The sequence below is a fragment of the Mus musculus genome, chromosome 6 (assembly GCF_000001635.26).
Source record: "Mus musculus strain C57BL/6J chromosome 6, GRCm38.p6 C57BL/6J".
In the NCBI taxonomy this organism is placed as follows: Eukaryota; Metazoa; Chordata; class Mammalia; order Rodentia; family Muridae; genus Mus; species Mus musculus.
The window spans coordinates 30,647,571-30,667,481 of record NC_000072.6 but is presented as its reverse complement, the minus strand read 5'-3'; the positions used below and the strand labels follow the sequence as shown (position 1 = coordinate 30,667,481).

At 43.9% G+C, this 19,911-nt stretch overlaps 1 protein-coding gene across 10 annotated transcripts in view; it reads left to right on the top strand.

The window, feature by feature from the left end:
* Cep41 (centrosomal protein 41) overlaps positions 1–14,025 on the top strand; it is a 57,061-nt gene extending 43,036 nt beyond the window's left edge. For 7 of the 10 annotated variants that reach the window (XM_006505207.4, XM_006505210.4, XM_006505211.4 and 4 more), the window contains 8 exons: positions 40–101; positions 1,146–1,215; positions 6,468–6,612; positions 8,558–8,709; positions 9,058–9,125; positions 10,070–10,184; positions 10,788–11,003; positions 11,632–14,025. In XM_006505207.4, coding sequence (XP_006505270.1) covers positions 40–101; positions 1,146–1,215; positions 6,468–6,612; positions 8,558–8,709; positions 9,058–9,125; positions 10,070–10,184; positions 10,788–11,003; positions 11,632–11,780 — 977 coding nt within the window. In that variant the 3' untranslated portion in view covers positions 11,781–14,025. Of the gene's footprint in view, positions 1–39; positions 102–1,145; positions 1,216–5,626; positions 5,760–6,467; positions 6,613–8,557; positions 8,710–9,057; positions 9,126–10,069; positions 10,185–10,787; positions 11,004–11,631 lie in introns of all 10 variants that reach the window. The other 3 variants (XM_006505209.4, XM_030255682.1, NR_130781.1) reach the window with 2 other exon arrangements.
* The last annotated feature ends 5,886 nt before the right edge of the window (positions 14,026–19,911 follow it).

Genomic DNA, 19,911 nt, shown 5'->3' with positions numbered 1-19,911 from the left:
TGAACCCACAGAAATGCATGTTGTATTTTGCTCTTTCAGATTATAGATACAAAAAAGATGAACTTTTCAAGAGACTAAAAGTTACCACTTTTGCCCAGCTGGTAAGTGTCATGGTTTTCCTGTTGGAGAGAAAAGGAGTTTGTGCTGTTCTACGAGAGCATTTCTAGGTATCTCTGGGGTCTTTTTGCAAAGAGTGGTTTCTGATTATTTCACTGTGAGGGTAGGAGTTGGTATGTATGGGGGTGGTGTTCACAAAAGGATAGTGTGGCATTCCTCTCTTTAAGGGTTCCATAAAATAAATACATCTGCATTCTATTCTTAGTGACCAGATCTGTGGTTTAGGTTTTATTCACTTTTATTTTATTTACTGATTTAAAAAAAAAAAAGCCAAAAAAACCCAACAACAAAACGAAACAAAAAAACTAGTGCCTCCCCTTGTTCTGTCCCTGAGCGTCTTTCCAAACTGCTCTGCTGTGAGTAATTTCCTTACTTTGGGCAAAGCATTTTCTAAAAAATCATTTTCCCCCCAAAAAATAATGGACAGGGTGTCTCTATCACCTCCAACCAAGAGGTTTACCAGTGTGACTCAGTTTGATCTGCAATCCTATGGACAGTGCTTTAAAAATGAACACCGTGCTAAGGCATGTCCACAGTTCCTTTTATTTCTCAGTTGTACAGGGACATGCTGACACCATTTTGTATTGTTATAGGTCAGTATCATGTTTTCAAGAAATATGCTATGTTGTGCTGAACCAGGCTCTATAAAGATGAGACTTGAAACTCTCAGCCAAGATTCTCATCCTACCTGATCCTTTTGGGCTTCTGTGTTGATACCTAACATGTTTGTTTGTTTGTTTGTTTGTTGTGCTGTTCATGTTTAATGTCTTAAATGAGTTTTGCTTTTTTGTTGTTGTTATCTTGGGTTGGTTTTTGGTTTTTGTGGAACATTCATCTGTGGGATAATTACCACCCTGATGGTTCAGAGGCCTGAAATTCAATAAGATTTGCCAGTCTGGACACTGACAGCGTCTTAAAACAAGATGTCTTTGATGTTTGGAGTTTCCCCGCTCTTTTGTAAAAGACAGAATCGCCTTTGTTTAGAATAAAATATGCACACATCCACAGGTTTCATTCTTTTCTATCAGGTCATTCAAGTCGCTTCCCTGTCAGATCAAACACTGGAAGTGACAGCTGAGGAGATCCAAAGGCTCGAAGGTAATGGGAACTGAGGACATTGGGAATGGTCAGATTGACCACAGCCGGAAGTGCTCAGCCTGTCCATTTATTGTTGTGTTCACAGGAACTTGGGTCACTGATACGTCTGTTTGCAATTAGTCACTCTCAGAGAAATGCTGTCTACTGCCCTAATTATTCTTGTTTCTTTTTAAAGAAATGTTTTCTGACACACAGTTTCACTGTTTTAGATGTTTAAATATATACTTTTTTCCAGCAAATATTTCTAATGTCTTCTGCACACACACATGTTACAGAATTCGAGTGGTAAAAGACTAAAAAGCTGAGCAAACATCTCTGCTTCCATGGGATTTATAGCTGTTCTGTGCACACACAACTATGCACATGTGTCAAGGAGAATGATACAATGCTACAAAATTACCCAGGTTCATTGAAGGAAGGCAGTAACCATTTGTTAAATGTGTATCACTGGGCACTTTGTGTGAATTTTATTGTTTAATACTCTCAGAAACTATCAGGAAGGTGCATTTCATAGATGGGAAGTCCAAGCATCTGAGGTTAAACCCCAGGTGGCGTATCTGGTGAGTGGGTGGAGGACACCAATCTAAACATCTCCAGTAGTCACTTTCTCATTGTATCACCAAGGGATTCTGCAGAATTCCTTTGAAAATATGTGAGATACTGTGGGAGTTCTCAGGAAGGATGTTTACCAGTTAGACAGAAGCAGGTTTCCTGGAGGCATCTGAACTAGGCCTCAAAGGGGTGCGAGTTATGGGGGCAGGGAGTGAGCAGCCCAGCAAAGCATGGACATGAAAGGCCGATGTGTATGCCGGGAATCTGGTAATCCAGGCTGGCTCTGGTCTTCAGGGACAGTAGATACTGGGTTCGAGATAAGGCCAGGAAGATAAGCAGGCTCCAGATTTCCTTGCTTAAATACCAACTAGAAAATAAAACCTGTCTAGTTGTACACTCATGAAAGGAATACACAGACTTCGGGTCTTGATTTTATCCTGAAGTACCCTGCAATCAATGTGTGCCTGTTTACTGAAGAGGAATGCGTTTGTTAAGGTTGATGTAGGTCAGGAATTTAACTTCTGATTTCAAGACAAGGTTCTCAGGAAGTCTGAACACTGGTTTTGTGCAACTCAACTGCCATTGCACTGGGCTGGTTTTTGTTAGGGAGGATAAAGAGAATCTGAACACGACGGGAATTTATCTTTGACAGATGCCTCTCACCCAGCAGAGGAATAAGGGCCCATTGTAATGGAGATAATTGCGTCTCCTCATACAAGCACTCCCAATTTTAACCGGGTTATATAAGCACCTAGATTTGGCCTTTAATTCATTATTGAGAGTGGTGCCCCAGAACATATGGGCACATGCAATTTTCTCTTCCGAGATAAATTTGCAGAGCAAAATAGGCTCTTGTAAAGTAAGATGGCATAATGTGTGAGTAATATTAGTGTTTCTGCAGTGCACCCCAGATGATGATGCAGTCAGACGTGCCTGAGAACAGACTGTTCTTGTGTATGGGTTGCTTGCCTCTGAAGAATGCAAACCTCTCTTTTTACAGTGCTAGTGCTTTTTCCTGACTTAAAAAATATACTTCAGGATGGCAAAAATATATCCGGAAGAAATAGGATGATGATAAATGATACTCGGTGTCCATGTTTGGGTCCATTTCCTGCATCCCCCACCTCGCCCTGGCCACTGTGTGCTCTCTGTGTATAGCTTTACTTTGCTCTCCTTAACATTTTTTTCATGCATATTTTCCATATCATTAAACAGACTTCAAAAACGGGATTGTACAAGTTGTGTTCTTGTCTATATCTGTCCTTGGGACATACATCTTAATTTAATTATTCTACTGTAGGGTATACCAGGAATTTTTCTGATTTGTCACTTTGATGACAGAGTGCCACACTGTATATGTGCAAACAGGCATGTAAGTCTTGTTGTTCCTTGAGAATGAGTTGCTGCAGACGGTTGAAGGTAAACTCCCACGCCACCCCCAGTGTGGTCTGCCCTGCACTCGCTCATTCCTGTCAGGAGTGAATGGGAACACCTTGCCACTAACACAGAATAATCATCCCTTAGAAACTGCTCACTCACGCACTGGATAAAACTGTAGCCAAGTGGATTAATTTCTGCAGTAATGAAATGGAGATGTCTATATATGTGTATGTATGTGCCACGCACATTCATTTATTGGACCTCTCTCTTTTAAAAATAATTTTATATGTTGTTTCCTATTTTTTTCTAAAACAATGCTCATCTCGTTTTCTTACTGATTTGTGAGCACCCTTAATAATTAATGTCTTGCTACAACAGGAACTGTTATAATACCGTAAATAACGAGAAAAATCTTTGATTATTTGTAACAATTTCCACTAAGAGCAGTATTAAAGATAAAAACTCAATTCTGACGGTCAGGAACAGCTACAAGTGGCTCCTCTTTACTGAAGTCTTCTCTGAGACCAGAGTAAAACTGTGTCTGAGACCAAGGAGCTTAGAAGTTCTGAATAGATACTTACGGTGGCCATAGTCTGAATAGATACTTATGGTGGCCATAGTCTGAATAGATACTTATGGTGGCCATAGTCTGAATAGATACTTATGGTGGCCATAGTCTGAATAGATAGATACTTATAGAGGCCATAGTCTGAATAGATACTTATGGTGGCCATAGTCTGAATAGATAGATACTTATAGTGGCCATAGTCTGAATAGATAGATACTTATGGTGGCCATGGTCTGAATAGATACTTATGGTGGCCATAGTCTGAATAGATAGATACTTACAGTGGCCATAGTCTGAATAGGTAGATACTTACAGTGGCCATAGTCTGAATAGATAGATACTTATAAGGTGGCCATAGTCTGAATAGATACTTATGGTGGCCATAGTTGTATTTCCATACGAAATATACGAATAACCATACGAATAACTGCTGCAGTTACTGTGATATCTTTTGGGTTTCTAATCATTGTACAGAAAAGATGTTCTATGTGGTCAGCAGCATTTAAATCATAACCTCGGGTTTATGTGTCCAGTTTCTAGGCATATTATCATATACAAATTCAATTGTAGTCTTCTTAAATAGTTAGGCCTCTTCTATATCTTCTTTAACTGTTTTTGTTAGAATAGAAAATTCCCAAATGTTGTGGCCTCATTTCCCCCTCTACATTCTTAAAGATTATTTGAAGACACAGAGAGCTTTGGTATATGTAAACTGTATCTATTCAAATTTAGTGTATAAAATTTTAACCTGAGAACTTAAGCAATATTCATTAGTGCAGATAAAAATATCAATCCTAACCCCATCACAAATACTTTGTGTGTGTGTGTGTGTGTGTGTGTGTGTGTGTGTGTGTGTTACTAGGGATCAAACCCATAGCTATGTGTATATTAAATACACACTCTTCCCCAACCCATAAAAACATATTTTTATATTGAAAAAAACATTAATTTCCAACCTAGAATTTTGCCAAGTGGCTTAAAGTATTTTGTAAATTTCTTTTATGTCTGTTTTAGCAGACAACAGCTGATTCTGATATCTGCTTTTGCCTTCAGTTGGTACAATGTGCTGTTTGGGTTGAAGTCTGTCAAGAAAATCTGGCTCCCACAGACCTGTAGTTAGTCGGAGACAGAGTATTTCCCAAGCCCTTTCTGTCAGTTTATGCTTTGTCAATACTACACTAAAGCTTGTCAGCTGGTTCATCCTCCCTTGCTGTTTCCCTCCGTAGCCCTCTCTTCCTTCCTTCTCCTCCCTTTCCCCTTCCTTCTTTCTTCTTCTCTTCCCACCCTTTCCTTTCCTTTCAGCCCACTTCAAACTCCTATCCTCTTGCTGGAGTACAGGCCTGCACCATCTCAGCCAGCTGTGTCCTAAGGGTCTGCTATAGTATGGCTTCCGACCCCTTACCCATGGGCCTTTGTGCCCTGTTAAAGTCCTTTGCTGTCTCAGGGGTTCAGTGCTTCTTCTGCCTGTGTGGTTTCCTATCTTCTCATTTTTCAGCTGTCATTTCACTGAGTTATGGAAATCAGAAATGTGTTACTACAGGGGGCAAGGGAGATTTGTCACAGTTCACCTCTGGATGCCAGACACAGATTCCAAAAATCTGGGCTTTGTTCAAAAGTTAGCCACTGACAAGAAATACCATCCATTGTTTTCTTTAAGAGAATGTTCACTCAATTCATCTATGAGACACTGTCTCTAAAATACACAAGTCTAAGGACCCAGATTTTCTTACCAAAAAAAGATGCCTACAGCAAAATAGTTGTCTCAGCCACAGCCTAGCAAGCCTTCTAATACGTATCCCTGACATTGTCATAGTATATGGGTATCTAGAAAACTACCATCTCGTCTTTCATCACACAGCATATTCCTACTTCAGAGACAGAATTCTCTCTCTCTTTTTTTTTTGAACCCAGGGTCTTACTCTGTAACTCAGGCTGGCCTGGGACTTGCTGTGTAGCAAGAGCTGGCTTCAAGCTTACATCGATCCTCCTGTCTCATCCTCTGAAATGCTAAGACTATGGCTGTGAGCCACCACACCCATTCAAGGTGAGATTTAATGAAAATTATTAATCACTGTTTTATGAAGGGACACTTTTTAATATGACTGCCAAATTTATTTACTGTAAGAGCTCGCGCAACAGAGAAAAAATATGACTGCTAATAAATGTGGTGCCACTTCCTCAACGCTTACCGGAGTGCTAGAGTTTCCACACTGTCCTCTTTGTACCACTAGAGCAAATATAAATACAGTTTAAAAAAAAATGATGGAGTGTAAATTTAGCTCGGCTGGTAGAACCCTTGCCTAGTGAGTTCTGAGCAAGGTTCTGTCCTCAGCTGGAGTGGGGGTGGGGACACAAAACATCTTAAGAAATAGTTTTCACCTTGGGGAACTCCTGGGGTTTCACTGCATTTTGAGAGCTCCTTGTGTTACAACTTTTAGAATAACTTACTGATAGTGATGTGATTTTTTTTAAACTTTGTATCAATGGAAATAATAAGTTACTTCAAATTCTGAGATTCCATTTGATTACTGTTTTAATTTTTAAAACTCTACATTTGTTTGTGGTGTGAGTGGGTGGACACGCATGTCACCATGTGCTTGTGGAGGTCAGAGGTTAACTCTTGGGAACTGATTCTCTACTTTCACTGTGTAGATCCCAGAGATGAAGCCAATGTCATCAGGCTTGAAGGCAAGCGCCTTTGCCTGCTGAGCCATCTCACCAGCCCTAAGCATTTCTTCATTGCAAATTTTAGACAATGATTCTGCAACTTCAGAGGCTGATGCTGAAATTGCTGCCAAGACAAATGGGAAAGGGAGCCCTGAGGAACAGTCACCCAGCCCTGTCCAGTTCATCAACAGCACGGGAGCAGGGGACTCCAGCCGCTCCACTCTGCAGAGGTACTTGTGTTGGGTCTGTGCATTCACTTGGCATCGTTCTCCTAACCCATCTCAGAGATGTTTACCCTGAGCAGAGCCAGCAGCAGTGACACCCCTTGTCTTCATCCCAGACCTAGGCATCCTTTCTACTTAAATGCTGCCTGAGCCTTCTCACTTCGTACTGAGTTCACATGGACGTGGATTAATAGGCAAGGATTAATGTTCACTTCTTGGTTCCCTTCTTCTCAGCCCTTCTGCATGCAGGTGGGCTAATTAGGGTCTAACTTTTTCATGTTCTGGGTTTCTGCTCTGAGTATGAGTTTTGTCCTGTCTACTGAAGCGCATATTGTCCTGTCTACAGTAAGAAAGACTCGGTGCCACAGAGTCCCCTGGCATGGGACAGGTACAGAGGAAATTGATGACAGCCACTGCTATTTGTGCTGAAACTGCACATGGCTCATCCTTTGTATTCACAAGAACCTTATTCCATGCGTTACTTCTCACAAATGTTAACTGTTGGTTATAAGTAAGTGCTGGTCTTCAACACAGTATAGCTCAAAACCATCTTCTGACCTCTGGGGCTTCTGAACATGTGGTGCACATTCTCTCTCTCTCTCTCTCTCTCTCTCTCTCTCTCCTCCTCCTCCTCCTCCTCCTCCTCCTCCCCCCTCTCCCCTTCTCCCCTTCTCCCCTTCTCCCTCTCCCTCCCTCCCTCCCTCCCTCCCTCCCTCTCTCTCTCCCCTCCCTCCCTCCCTCCCTCCCTCTCTCTCTCAATATTAACAAAGAAGATATTTAAGCCACCAGTGCTTCCACCAAGAGTGCGGGTTCTTATCAAGTAGGGTCCTTTTCCCATTTGCATCATTGAAATGTGCACTGTGTAGTATGGAGTCACATTGTTTATTGATTTAAATGCAGACAGTGAGGTCCTGTGATAGAGAGGAACTAGGCAACACACAGATAGCCGGTTCATCAGCGCCTTAGATGTCCGAGAACAACAGCATCTTCATACTTCCTTACAGTCATTCTGCTATTTGCCATTTTGTTCACGGCCCTTGGTCTTGTTAGTTCTCTGATGTTCTTGTCACATTTTCTCTATGACATTAAGATGGCAGCTCATGTTTAATGACCTTAGAAACAGAGCTGTCAGCAATGAACTCCCTTATTTTAATCCCAGCTCTTCCACTGTCTCATTATATGAATGCCAATAACTCTAAAAGCCTCTTCAGGCTCCTCATCGCCCCGTGTAAATTGGAAGTAAGTGCAGATAACTATTGAAAATTAGGTTCAGTGTCCACACCAGATAGGTCGTTGTGTAAGTACAGTCACACGTCACTTAATGATGGGACAATCTGAGGAATATGTCATTGGGTGATTTTTTTTTCCCATGATGGAGCATCAGAGAGTGTACTTAACTAACTAAAATGACTCACATATCACTGCATATCATCTTTGGGAGTGCCACTATAGTCTGTCCACATTTGACCAGATTGTCTTCATATGGTCCAAGACTGTACATGAAACATGTAAAACATTGCTGATACTTTATATTGTGTTTAACATAGAAATCATTTGCATTTCTCTTGTTCTGCAAACCTTATTCTCCGTGCATTTATCCTGCTGGGTTGACTGTCCTCTCTTTCCTTCTCTAAATGTTACCTTTGTTGCTGAGGGCAGCACAAGCCCTATAATCTGTACTCCCCAGTCCTTCAGTGACTTGGCTTCATTCTCTGAGTGAGGAGAAGAGTAGGTACACAGTAACCCCAACTTGGGGTCCAGGAGTGGAACAGCATCTACAGTCCTGCCTTCTGGGCAGAACTGAGGCACTCTGCCCATTTCCTTTTTCTTTGGGGTGCTCTTTGAAAAGACCAGGCTTTCTCATCTTTCCATTCTGAAGACATGCATTTGATCTCTAAACCTCTGACCCCTGATTTGTTTCTGGTGAACACTTTTTTTTTTCTGCTGACAGCGTCATCAGTGGCGTTGGGGAACTGGATGTAGACAAAGGGCTCGTAAAGAAAGAAGAACCCAATGGCAAAGACAAGCCTTATCCGGACTGTCCCTTCCTGCTGCTAGATGTTCGAGACAGAGATTCTTATCAGCAGTGTCACATTGTCGGGGGTAAGAGAGAAGGGGCCCCTATGTCCCAGAAGCAGAGCCTAGCCTCATTCCAGGAAGTGTAATGCTAGCACGGGGTCAGCAGTCAGGAAAGCCGTGCCGGCTCCATCATGGAAACCCTTGGAGTAAGCACCACTGTGACCTCTAAGAGTAGCTGACTATGCCTCCCGGGCCCAGGGCACAGTGCAGTGAGCAATGCCATCGGCCTTCCTCCTCTGTCATGCAGCCCTTTTGCTTTTCTTTCTTTCATGAAATATTAAGGTGTATTTTGGCTCATGGACTTTGAGCTGGGAAGTGGGGTCAGACTGTAAGAGAGCTCTAGGCTTTCTGATTGTGTTCTTCTCTTTGTAGCTTACAGTTACCCCATTGCAACTCTATCCAGGACAATGAACCCCTATTCAAATGACATTCTTGAGTACGTATCCTTTGATGTATTCTAAGGCATTGGATGTTACCGAGATTTTAAGACACAAACTTAGTCAAGACTCAAACTTAGCCATGAGCCATGTTCTTAGTGTGAAAACTGCAAGGGACCTTTGGCACTAACCAGGTTAGTATATTTAGATTTTGGGTTCCTAGCAGCCACTGAGCCTCCTAACCATTCAGACAGGTCCTTTTAACTCATGCTTCGCTCTACCAGCTGAGCGTGTATAATCTGTTGAAAACCCTGAGACTATGGTTTCTCTGGAAAACTTGCCCAAATTAAACTTAAGAAGTAAAGATTTTTCTATTTTCTTTTAAATGTTTTAATTTTTTTCACTCATAAAAATCATACAAGTAGGAAAAATACTGAAAGTGTTAAAAAAAAAAAAAAGTAAACTGTCCTGTTATCAGACAATTGAGTGTCTGCTGCTACCACCACGCTGAGATATTTTGTTTTAACTAGTCTCTATATGTGTGCGTATGATTTGTCTTGAGAAAATTCATGTTTGTGATTTCCCCGTGCTAATGTAAGCTGTCTGGGAGCCCCAGTTTTGACAGTGTGTAGTATCTCTTTGTGAGATCTACTTCGGAAACTGCCCCTTGATTTTGGAAGGTCAGGTGGATCTATTGTACTGTGGTAAGGAAGCCTTCCTTCAATGGTGTATTTGACAAAGGAACTGAAAATGGAGGCTATAACTTTTCCTTTCCAGTATTGTAAAGGTAAAAGGGTAAGAAGGTGTCAAGTCTACAACTCATGCTGTCAGGACTTGAGTCACCGTGGGTCCAGAAGCAGAGCGGCCATGCCTCATGTGGTTTCTGTGACGAGGTAACCGTGGTAAGAATGAGGTCTGTGTCCCTGCACTCTGCAGGAGGAGCCTTGGCTGCTCAGTGTTGTCCTGTAGCATTAGCTCTGTGGTTGGAACCTTAACTCACCTCACAGAAGAACGCCCACGGCAAGATCATCATCTTATACGACGAGGACGAGAGGCTGGCCAGCCAGGCGGCCACCACCATGTGTGAGCGTGGGTTTGAAAACCTCTTCATGCTTTCCGGGGGTGAGCAAAGTTGCAGTCTGTCTTACAGGTTGGGTTTCTACACTCAGCTGCCCTGCAGACCCACACTGCCTCCTCCAGCGCTCAGTGCTAGGACCTGAGTGCCAGGCACAGAGAAAGCTTTGCTCTCTGAGGGAACTGGAGTCAAGGGAAATGTTCTCTGCTTCTGTCTGCACGTTGGCTGGGTTTTGTTTTGCAGGGAAATGGAAAGTTCATTTTTTTTTTCACTGTAAGCTTTGTTGATTTGAGGCTTTTATGGTTTTTGAGAAAGGATCTTGCTACATAGCCCAGGCTGGCCTCAAACTCTTAATCTTCCTGCATCAGCATCCTGACTGCTAGGATTAAGGCAGGCACATGTTTTTAATTCCTAAGATAACAGCATCACTGCAGGGTTCTGTAAAAATGCTAAAACTTGAGCAAACAATTTCCTATGGAATTCTCAGCTGAATTCCATTTCTAGTTTATTTGTTGACACAGCAGTAAAGGATGATTTCAGATCTCTAGCCTGGTGGTGAAGGGCTAGAAGACACAACACACAGGCCTCTTCCAGCTTTGCTGTGGCCTCACTATGTTAATCCTGCCTTTCCTGGTGTTCTCCTATGATAGGTCTGAAAGTCTTAGCTCAGAAGTTCCCAGAAGGACTGGTCACTGGTTCCCTGCCAGCCTCTTGCCAGCAGGCCCTCCCTTTTGGTTCTGTCCGGAAACGACGTGGCCCCAAAATGCCAGCCCTGCCAGCTGAGAACAAGTGGAGATTTACCCCAGAAGACTTAAAAAAGATAGAATGTTACCTGGAAGAGGACCAGGGACCAGCAGACAACCCTAGTAAGAGACTCTGACCTTTGTTTGTGTGGAGCTGAGCTGTGCTCCTTTGAATATCCCTTGTCACGTGAAAAATAGCTTTCTATCCATGCTCTTAAAGTGCTTGGGGCTCTGTGCGTCACACAGGTACTGGGGGAGGGGCGGCACTGGTATTGGCAAGCATTGGGTGTTGAGAACAAGCATGGGGAGCCTGTGTCTTAGGCAGAGAGGACACACGAGGTCTGGGCACTCAGGTTCCTTCCTGGGAGACTCCCTCCAGTCTCTGCTTCTGGGTTTGCTTAAAGCCCTGCCCAGAGGCCCTGCCTTGCCTTCCTGTCTTTGCCTTCTGCCTCCTCTTCTCTCTCTCTCCTCAGTCACCCCTCAAGAAAGGGGTGAGAGACCAGGTTTGTTGAGGATAAGGAAGGGGAAGAAAGTCTCTCCGTCCCCACCCTTGTTCCCAGCACCAAGCTGATCTCAGGGATGAGCAGGAGGTCACCCCTGGCCCACAGGGGATGCTGCACCCCGAGGGCTTCACTGGCATAGCAGTGGCCACAGACTCAGCAGCAACATTAGCTTAAAAGTGGTCTTGGCTGACTTTCCTTGGAGACCCGTCTTGCGGCCCTGCTCCCTCTCTCTCTCTTGCTCCTTTCAGGCCGACTGAACCAGAATAACTCTGCTGGAAAAGACTCGAAGGTGGCTGCTTGCCGCGGTGGCCAGAACCTGCCCACCAGCTGTCCTGCCAGCCACTCGAGCCCCCGCACGCTCACCAGCGGTCACCTGCAAGGCAAACCCTGGAAGTGAAGGCCTGTGTTGTTTACTCAAATAAATGCCCCCCTCCTTTCGGAACCCTCAGCGCTCCCAACTTGGTCCTTTTCAGAACTGCTGTAGAGAAACAGCCATGCTACACGGGCTGGACCAGGCCCACTTGTCCGTCTGCAGCTCCACTCCCTTCACTCAGGAAGGAGTCTGACAGATGACCACAAAAACCAGAGGCTTGGCAGGCTCTAGTTGCCCTCCATTGTTTACAGAAGATTCATGTCTTTTGAAATTGAATAGGAAAAAAGAAAGATACTTTCTTTTAAATAAGGTCCAGCCTGTTTGGTCTGTAACCAGTGTTGTTCTGTAAATAATTCAGTCACATCTGCTGGTGTGTTCTTCCCAGCTAGCTTTTTTCATTCACTGTTGATTCATGAAAGATTCTCCAGGTGGGCCTGGAATTGGCCGCTGTCCCCACAGGTGCAGATGAGTTCTTGGTTTCTGCAGCCCACAGTCCTCACACTGAGTCTTAGCTCGCTCTGGAGGCTGCAGGCTCTGCTGGGCATTTGAAGCTGAGGGGTGGTCTGTGAGCATGGGTGCATCTTGCTGGTTTAGCAGAGAGGCTCTGTGCAAAATGATCCTCTCCTTAAATGGTTTCCTGGGACCACAAAGATGTGTGTTCAGCTTTCCTCACCAGAAGGAGGGCCCAGTACAGGAAGACCCCAGCAACCTGCGGGTCTGTGCTGAGAGCCTTGGAAGGCCACCACAGCTGTCCCCTTCATAATGAGCCTTATATCAATTAAAATTTCCCATTGCCTGATGTGAGTCCAGCTATGTTAAAGGGATAGAAATCACAGTCATTTGAAAGCATCAGCTTCACACGGACAAGGGGACACACAGGTGAGGGGGACTCAGGAGTCCTTTGTCGGGGCTGACAACCCCTTAAGCCCTTGCTTAAAAATACAGTATTAGTCTAATTGAGTAATTAGTGCAATTTCCTGCTTGCTTTTCATTCTCAGACTGAGCTGTGATTAGGAGGCTGTGATTATAGATTCTGGTTTTGGCCGGAATTTTGAATCGGCATTAATTGAATTGCTAGATGACTGACATCCATTCTATTTAATTGGGGGAACAAAAGACCTCAGGTAAGGATGAGGCCCATGAAGTCAGAGGGAAGGACGAGCCTTGTTAATTTTTATGGTCTGTGATCGTAGCTGTGATAAGGGACTAAAGAATAAATTGTGCTCTTTGTCATGGCAACCAGCTTCTGAAAAGCCAGCTGAAAATTGCCTACCCTTAGGTTACTGCTGCTGGGTGAGAGTCGCCTTAACAGTGCTATTTTCTCACCACTTTAGGAAAAAAAGAAAAAGGCAAAGGCCCACAGTATTTCTAGCAGGGAGGCTGTGTTTGTAAGAGAAATAAACGTAATAAATATCTCATGGAGACATATGGAAAAATAACTCAGTCAACCCAGCCCCGCTTCAGAGTATGTTTATTCTTCTCCACTTGATTTCCAGAGTGCAACATTTTCCAATGCTTTAGAAATCAAACAAACCAGGGACATTGTTCAGATGTCAGGCCGTGCCCAAATTTCCACAAGATTCAAGAATCGTGTATAAAATTCAGCCAACGTACACATAGCTTTAATGAGGAGCCTGTCGTGTTTCCCCATAAATTTATTGCCTGAGAGCTTGGTTCAGCCTTTTGCTAATGCCAACATGCACTGGCTTTTTATTTTCTTTACAGCATAGATCAAAAAATGCAAATTTTTCCACACTCAACTTTCCCCTAGCATGGACAAGATTTTCAGTCATCTTTGACACGTATACATTTGTAATGAAAATACCTTTCCTCGGTGACAGAGTTCTGGTTTGCCAGTTTAACATCAGCCAGTCAGGAGGTAGACCTCTACACCCAATTCTGTTTTGGAAGTCTCTGTCTGTTCCTGATCTGCATTCCCACCAATGGATGTTAGTGTTGGAAATGACTGTATATACGTACAGAGACTGTTTCGGCAAAGCTGTTAGAATTGCTGTGTATTTACTGGCGTGGTCTAGCAGGCTGAATGTATTTCCATGTGTTTCTCCATAGCTCTTTGCCCTGTTGGCAAGAGTCTCAAACTTCAAGAGAGCCGACCCCTTCTGCACTCAGTGTTCCTCTCCAACACTGTTGCTTCCTAACGTTCCACTTTACCAGTTTCTTCATTAGATTATTTGACATGTATTATTTAAATGATCAGTGATACTTTGTGCAATTATGAATGTTGAAGATTAAAGAACGTAGTTACTAATTTGTCGTTTGCTATTAATGTGCTGAAACCTGCCAACTTCTCCCTTCCTTTCTGTCAGAATGATTTGGGGGAGCCCCGGGAGACTAGAGTGATTTGAAAATGTACCTCTCTTTACTGCATTTCCCAGAAAGGCGTATGTTCTTTGCATCAGTGAATCTGGAAATCATTCCAGTTTAGAGCAAGAGACCATAGCTTTCTAGTCGGGAGACCCATGCTTTTCCTGGAACCCAGGCAGGACCGGATTGCTACCTTGGCTGACTATCTCATGGCTTTTGTGTCGGTTGTGTTGGGGACTAGCTTGCCCCCTTGTCTGGAGCCTTGTGCGCTCTGTGAGATACGTGATATCCTTAGGCCAGTGTCTCGTCAATAAAATGTTTATCAAGGGGTATGTGTTTAAGAAAGGGAGGCCATTTAAGGGGGTACAGGCTATTTAAGAGGTCAGGCAGGAAGGAAGCCAGGAGACAAAGGAGGGAAGATAGAAGAGAGGCAGGAAGTGGCGGGAGAGAGGAAGGAAAAAGCTACAGTGTTCATTCAAAAAGGGGGGGGGGGAACACATCCTGGGCTGTAACCTCAGGCTGGCTCTATTGAAAATCTGTGGAATGAGTAAATAGCCTAGAAGTGATTTTCTTTTTTCTTTCTCTGTGGTGGGAAGCCAGAGCCGGGCAGTCATATTGGACTTGGTGTAAGCAGGAATTAGAATAAATAATGTCCGTTAGTTGCTCAGGGAGTTTTTCCTGTGGTGCTGTTTAAATTCTACAGAACTTAAGACATTAAGCTACTCAGACACAAACAGAACAAAACCAAACCCTCCTCCTCTTGCTCCCTTGGGGAATATAAGTTGTCAGGCTCCTGGTCTGGGAGAAATATGCCAGTGATTTTTCTTGTTGGTTTTTGTTCCCGCCAGGTTGTTTATTGTCTACAGAGTCTGTCTTTTATGTTGTCTGACATGTTTGGGAACATAACGAATTTCAGTCTGCCTGCACATAAATCCATGACTACCTCTTCTTGTTCAACCCTGAAGATAATCAGTCATTAAGAATATTTAACAAACTGTTGAATGTCTTTAATGTGCATTTTTGTTTTTCATAGTTCTTTCAAGATCTAAGCCCCATAATACTTCTCTCTCCAAAACAAAATTAGGACCATGTGGATTATAATTCATCAACCAAATTATGTGAGCATGTTGAATGCTTATATCAATTCAATTATTTTTGTTAACAAGTATATTTTTCTTGTAAAACGTGATAAAACAAGGCCCAGTGTGCTTCCCGGGGTTGAGAATGCATTTGGGTAGTTAAACCTTTGCAGGCTTTTAGTAATTATTGCAATCAGGGGCTGGAAATGGCTCACTGGGTAACATGCTAACTGTGCAAACATGGGAACCTGAGTTCAGATCCCAGCACCCACATAAAAGGGGAGGTGCCGGGCGTGGTGGCACACGCCTTTAATCCCAGCACTCGGGAGGCAGAGGCAGGCGGATTTCTGAGTTCGAGGCCAGCCTGGTCTACAGAGCGAGCTCCAGGACAGCCAGGACTACACAGAGAAACCCTGTCTCAAAAAACCAAAAAAAAAAAAAAAAAAAAAGGGGGGGGGGAGGCAGAGACAGAAGGGTCCCCAGGAGCTGTGCCAGGCCAGCCTGTTTGCCAAGCCAGGGAGCTCCAGGTTTGGTGAGATAGGGTGAGTCTAGCCCTGCCTCATAACACAAGGTAGAGGACAGCTGAGAAAGACCTCTGGCCTCCATGCACACACATGAGCACACCCACGTGAACATGTATGTACACATACACCACAAACAAAAATTACTGAAATTATAATGCGAGCCTTAAATTGGTACCCAAGTCAGATAAGAGCGTTTAGAAATGTGCCAGCAGAAGTACAATTGGCTTAAATTCTGACAGACCAGGATTCGGCACACACTTTTACGTGCGTTCACAAGCCTCTTTATTTGTCCCACTGGTCCCCTCGTGAGATCACTGGTGCTGAGTTCCCCTGGCTGGAATGAAAAGCAAATTTTCTCTACCTGTACTGTGTTGAGGCTCCTGGTAAATTGTGTAGTAAACAGAGGTCAGTTACTTAAGGGCCATTGACTGCTAGACCACATTTTTACAAGAAAATCAATATGGCTTCCCTTTGAAATTTAGACAAGACACTCACAAGGGGTCCAGTTCACTTACTCTGTGACAGTAGCCCTTAGGTAAATATTCAGAATAAATAAACTATCAGATCTGTGGCTGGTTCAGGTGTGGTGGTCAGCCTGCTGTTTGAGAGACTCAGGGAGCTCATTATCTTTTGTCCCTTGTACAGCTTCCTCTTGTCTAGGCATTTGTCGCCAAGACTTTTCTCCCCTCTCCAGCAGATACCCGGAGAGTTGACTTATATGGGTGATTTTCTATGGGTTTGCCTATTTTCACCGTCACCTTCAGAATCCATCATCACTGGGAGCCCCCACCATCTCCATCTGAGGGTTATTTTCTCTTCTCTTTCAAAACTCAGAGATTCAAGATAGTGCCAGCCGTTTGTGATAGGCAGCACACACGGGTTCTCTTCGGTATATTTTGACACATGCAGTGTTCCCAGCGGTCCAGGGAGATGGAGAGCCCCGCCCTCATTTCTAGAAGAGGAGACAGGGGTAGGCTGCTCACACTGTATTATGGACTAGATGAGAAGCTGGTACCCAACCCAAGAATGGTGACTCCCAAGCAGAGCCCAGTGGTCTCTTGGCTTTGGCTTTGCAGGGGAGACTCAGCCATTTTCCAAAGCCTTCCTGAGTGTTTCCTCAGTCTCCCCATGGAAATGTAACGTCTGCTTGGCTTTGGCTTCTCTGCCTTCCTCATCAATGAGATTGTTCTGGAAATTGGCTTCTTCGATCTCCTTAGGCAAAACGCAACAGAGCTCGTGCAATAGCTGCCCCTGGGAGTGTTGTCACATTGCCATGGTGGTAGGGGTCAGGGGTCCTGTCTCCAACAACAGTCGCATTTTTTTTAAAGGTTTCTTTTGTTTGTCCACAGACACATGGTAAGCTTTCACTTATGGAATGAGAGTTACAAACCCGTAACTGACTATGGAGGGGATGTAGACCACTGCCCTCGTTGTCTAAACTCTTCACGCAATAAAGCACGCTGATGTGATTGCTGTTTAATCTCTTCTTCCTTGATAACATTTCTGGTTTAGGCTGACACCAATTTCAAGAACTGGCCAATGGCCCCAGACCCATGTTTCATGGGGAAACAGAGGCACAGCTGCAGCCTGTGTCAGCACAAGCCTTACCTCACCACATTCTCCCCCCACGCAGCTGGCACTGTGACTGTGGATAAGAGGGACTTTTAATTTTCTCCTTTTACTTTGGCAGTGAACACTTGGCCGGCTCCATCTCTGGGGTTTTTAGATGATGCTCACAGTTGGAGTTGCCAAATGAATGCGGCTCCTGAAAGCTTTAGGGAAGAATTCATTTCCCTCTGACGCGTTCTCAGGTTTGATGGGGCTCTGTGCCTTCCCCAGAGCTCTTCTTGGCCAGGACACTTGCAAACGTTACGGCTGTTCATCTCAAGTTCCTCCAGGCAACATCTGGGGCTTAGCATGTTCACAAATGATGTTTCCTTAGTCCTTCGAGCAGGAGTCCCTGTGCGGCTTCACTCTACCTAGCCCCTCTCGGCTTGAAGAACAATTGCCAGGATGATGAATAGCTCTGCATGGTGAGGGCGGGTGAAGTCATATCTGGACTACATTCAATGACACTTTAGCTGCAGGCCAAAGCCAGAAAGCTAAACACCCATATCAGAGTGCTAATTCAAGAGACTACCTAAAATCTTCTCATGGAGTAGCGATGGCCCCTGGGCTTCACCGAGAGCCACCTGTCATGGCCTGAGAAAGAAGTGGAATGAGTTCACTTGAAATAAAGCCCTCCAAGGGGCCCTGGAGACTCAGCCTCAGCACAATACACCCCCACAACTGCAATAGGAACTGAATGTGAGCAGAAAGGGCTCTTGGGAGTCTCCACTGGAGTTACAGCAGAGGATTTAAAGTATGTCCCAACTGGGAACCTTTGTGGTCCCAGCCTTGTTACTACCACAGAATATACATTTTTCTAAGTATAAACCATGGGAAAGTAAGTGAAGTGAGATGCTGGAACAGGAGTCTGGAGTTTAACCAAATTATTAAAAGAGTGAGCTGAACAGAGACTAAGATGGCCGTGAGATGCTTGAGGCTGGTGAATTACTGCTAAGTAATTTTACACAGGTTTCAGATAGCCCTCCCCATCCCAAAGCTGACTGTGAGCGCCCATTGCTTTTACAGTGGAGAACTGGGACGTGTAAACAGCAAAACCACTGCCTATGATTGTGTCTTGTGTGTCCGTGCATGCATGCATGTGGGCGTGTGCACTTTTGTGTGTTTGTGTGTGGCTTATATGTGTCTGGTTGCATCTGTATATCTGTGTGTGTGTGTGTGTGTGTGTGTGTGTGTGTGTGTGTGCGTCTGTGTATCTGTTCATGTTTCTTTGTGTGTCTGTGTGTCTCTGTGCATGTGGGTGACTGTGTGTTTGTGTCTCTCTGTATCTGTGTTCGTATGTGTGTGTATCTGTGTGTGGGTTTGTGTGTTCACATGTGTGCGTGCATCTGTATGTGTATATCTGGGGAGGCATTGGCAAGTGTGTATGCATCTGTGTATCTGTGTGTGTGTGATACATCTCTGTGTGTCCTTCTGTGCATGTGGGTATCTCTGTGTTTGTGTCTGTGTGTGGGTTTGTGTGTTCACATGTGTGTGTACATCTCTGTGTATATCTGGGGGGCCATTGGCAAGTGTGTATGCATCTGTGTGTGGATTTGTGTGTGTGTTAGACAAAATGATGTTCATAACATTCTGTTTTGTGGGTAACTTTTTACAGAAACAGCTATGGGTGTACAAATCAGCTACCCTGCATCTCAGCTATTTGAAGAATGCAGTAATTTTAGTAAATTTGCAGAACTGTTCTACCATCAGCACAGTCCGGTTCTAGAACATTCCCATCTTGTAGCCAGCGTCTTTCACTTAATATGCTGTGGTAAACACGGGCCTGGGTGGTTTTATGATCCGCTTCTGTGTGGCTGTGTCCCTGTGGAGAAGGTTCCCTGTGATGTACTGTGCTCCTTTGCCAGTCCAATCTTTCATTACAGTCCAAATATCTTCATAAAATAAATTCTTTCACATGGGTTTGCTGAGTCAAAGAAGTACTATATTTAATTTTTAAAGTCAAATTGCCAAATGTACAGAAAGCTATCCTCGTACCCGCAGGACAAGGCTGCATTTACTTCATGCCCTCGATAACCCTGTGTGGCCAATCTTATGTTGTCCTCTATCTGATGAAAGAAAAAATGTTTAATATCCACGAGTTCACTGAAGCTCACATCTTTCATGTTTTATTGGCTTTTCCTATCTCATCTTTTTGGGAAATAGCTGCTTTTCTTTTGAAATGTTCCTTTTTTTGTTTTGTTTTGGAGACAGGGTCTCTCTCAGTCTATTTTGTTTACTTTTACCCATTCGAGGTTATTAGTACTTAGTTTCATTTAAGTTGTAGTATTTCCTAAAATTGTTATCTTTTATTTATTATATTTATGACTGCATACAAATTGTACCTATAGATTTCTACCTCTGAGAATTGCATAGAGCTCTTCTCACAGCTGAAATGTATCTCAGTATGAGCAAGCTCCTTATCACTAATGTTCATTTGTTATCAAAATTGCTGTTAACATAAATATCACTCTTGCTCTTGGCCTAGCAGTGGAGAGCAAGTGAAGTGACCCAGTGCAGCCTCTGTCTTCATGGAATTCACGTTGCTCCCTTCCTCTTCTTTTCTCTTCTCTTCTCTTCTCTTCTCTTCTCTTCTCTTCTCTTCTCTTCTCTTCTCTTCTC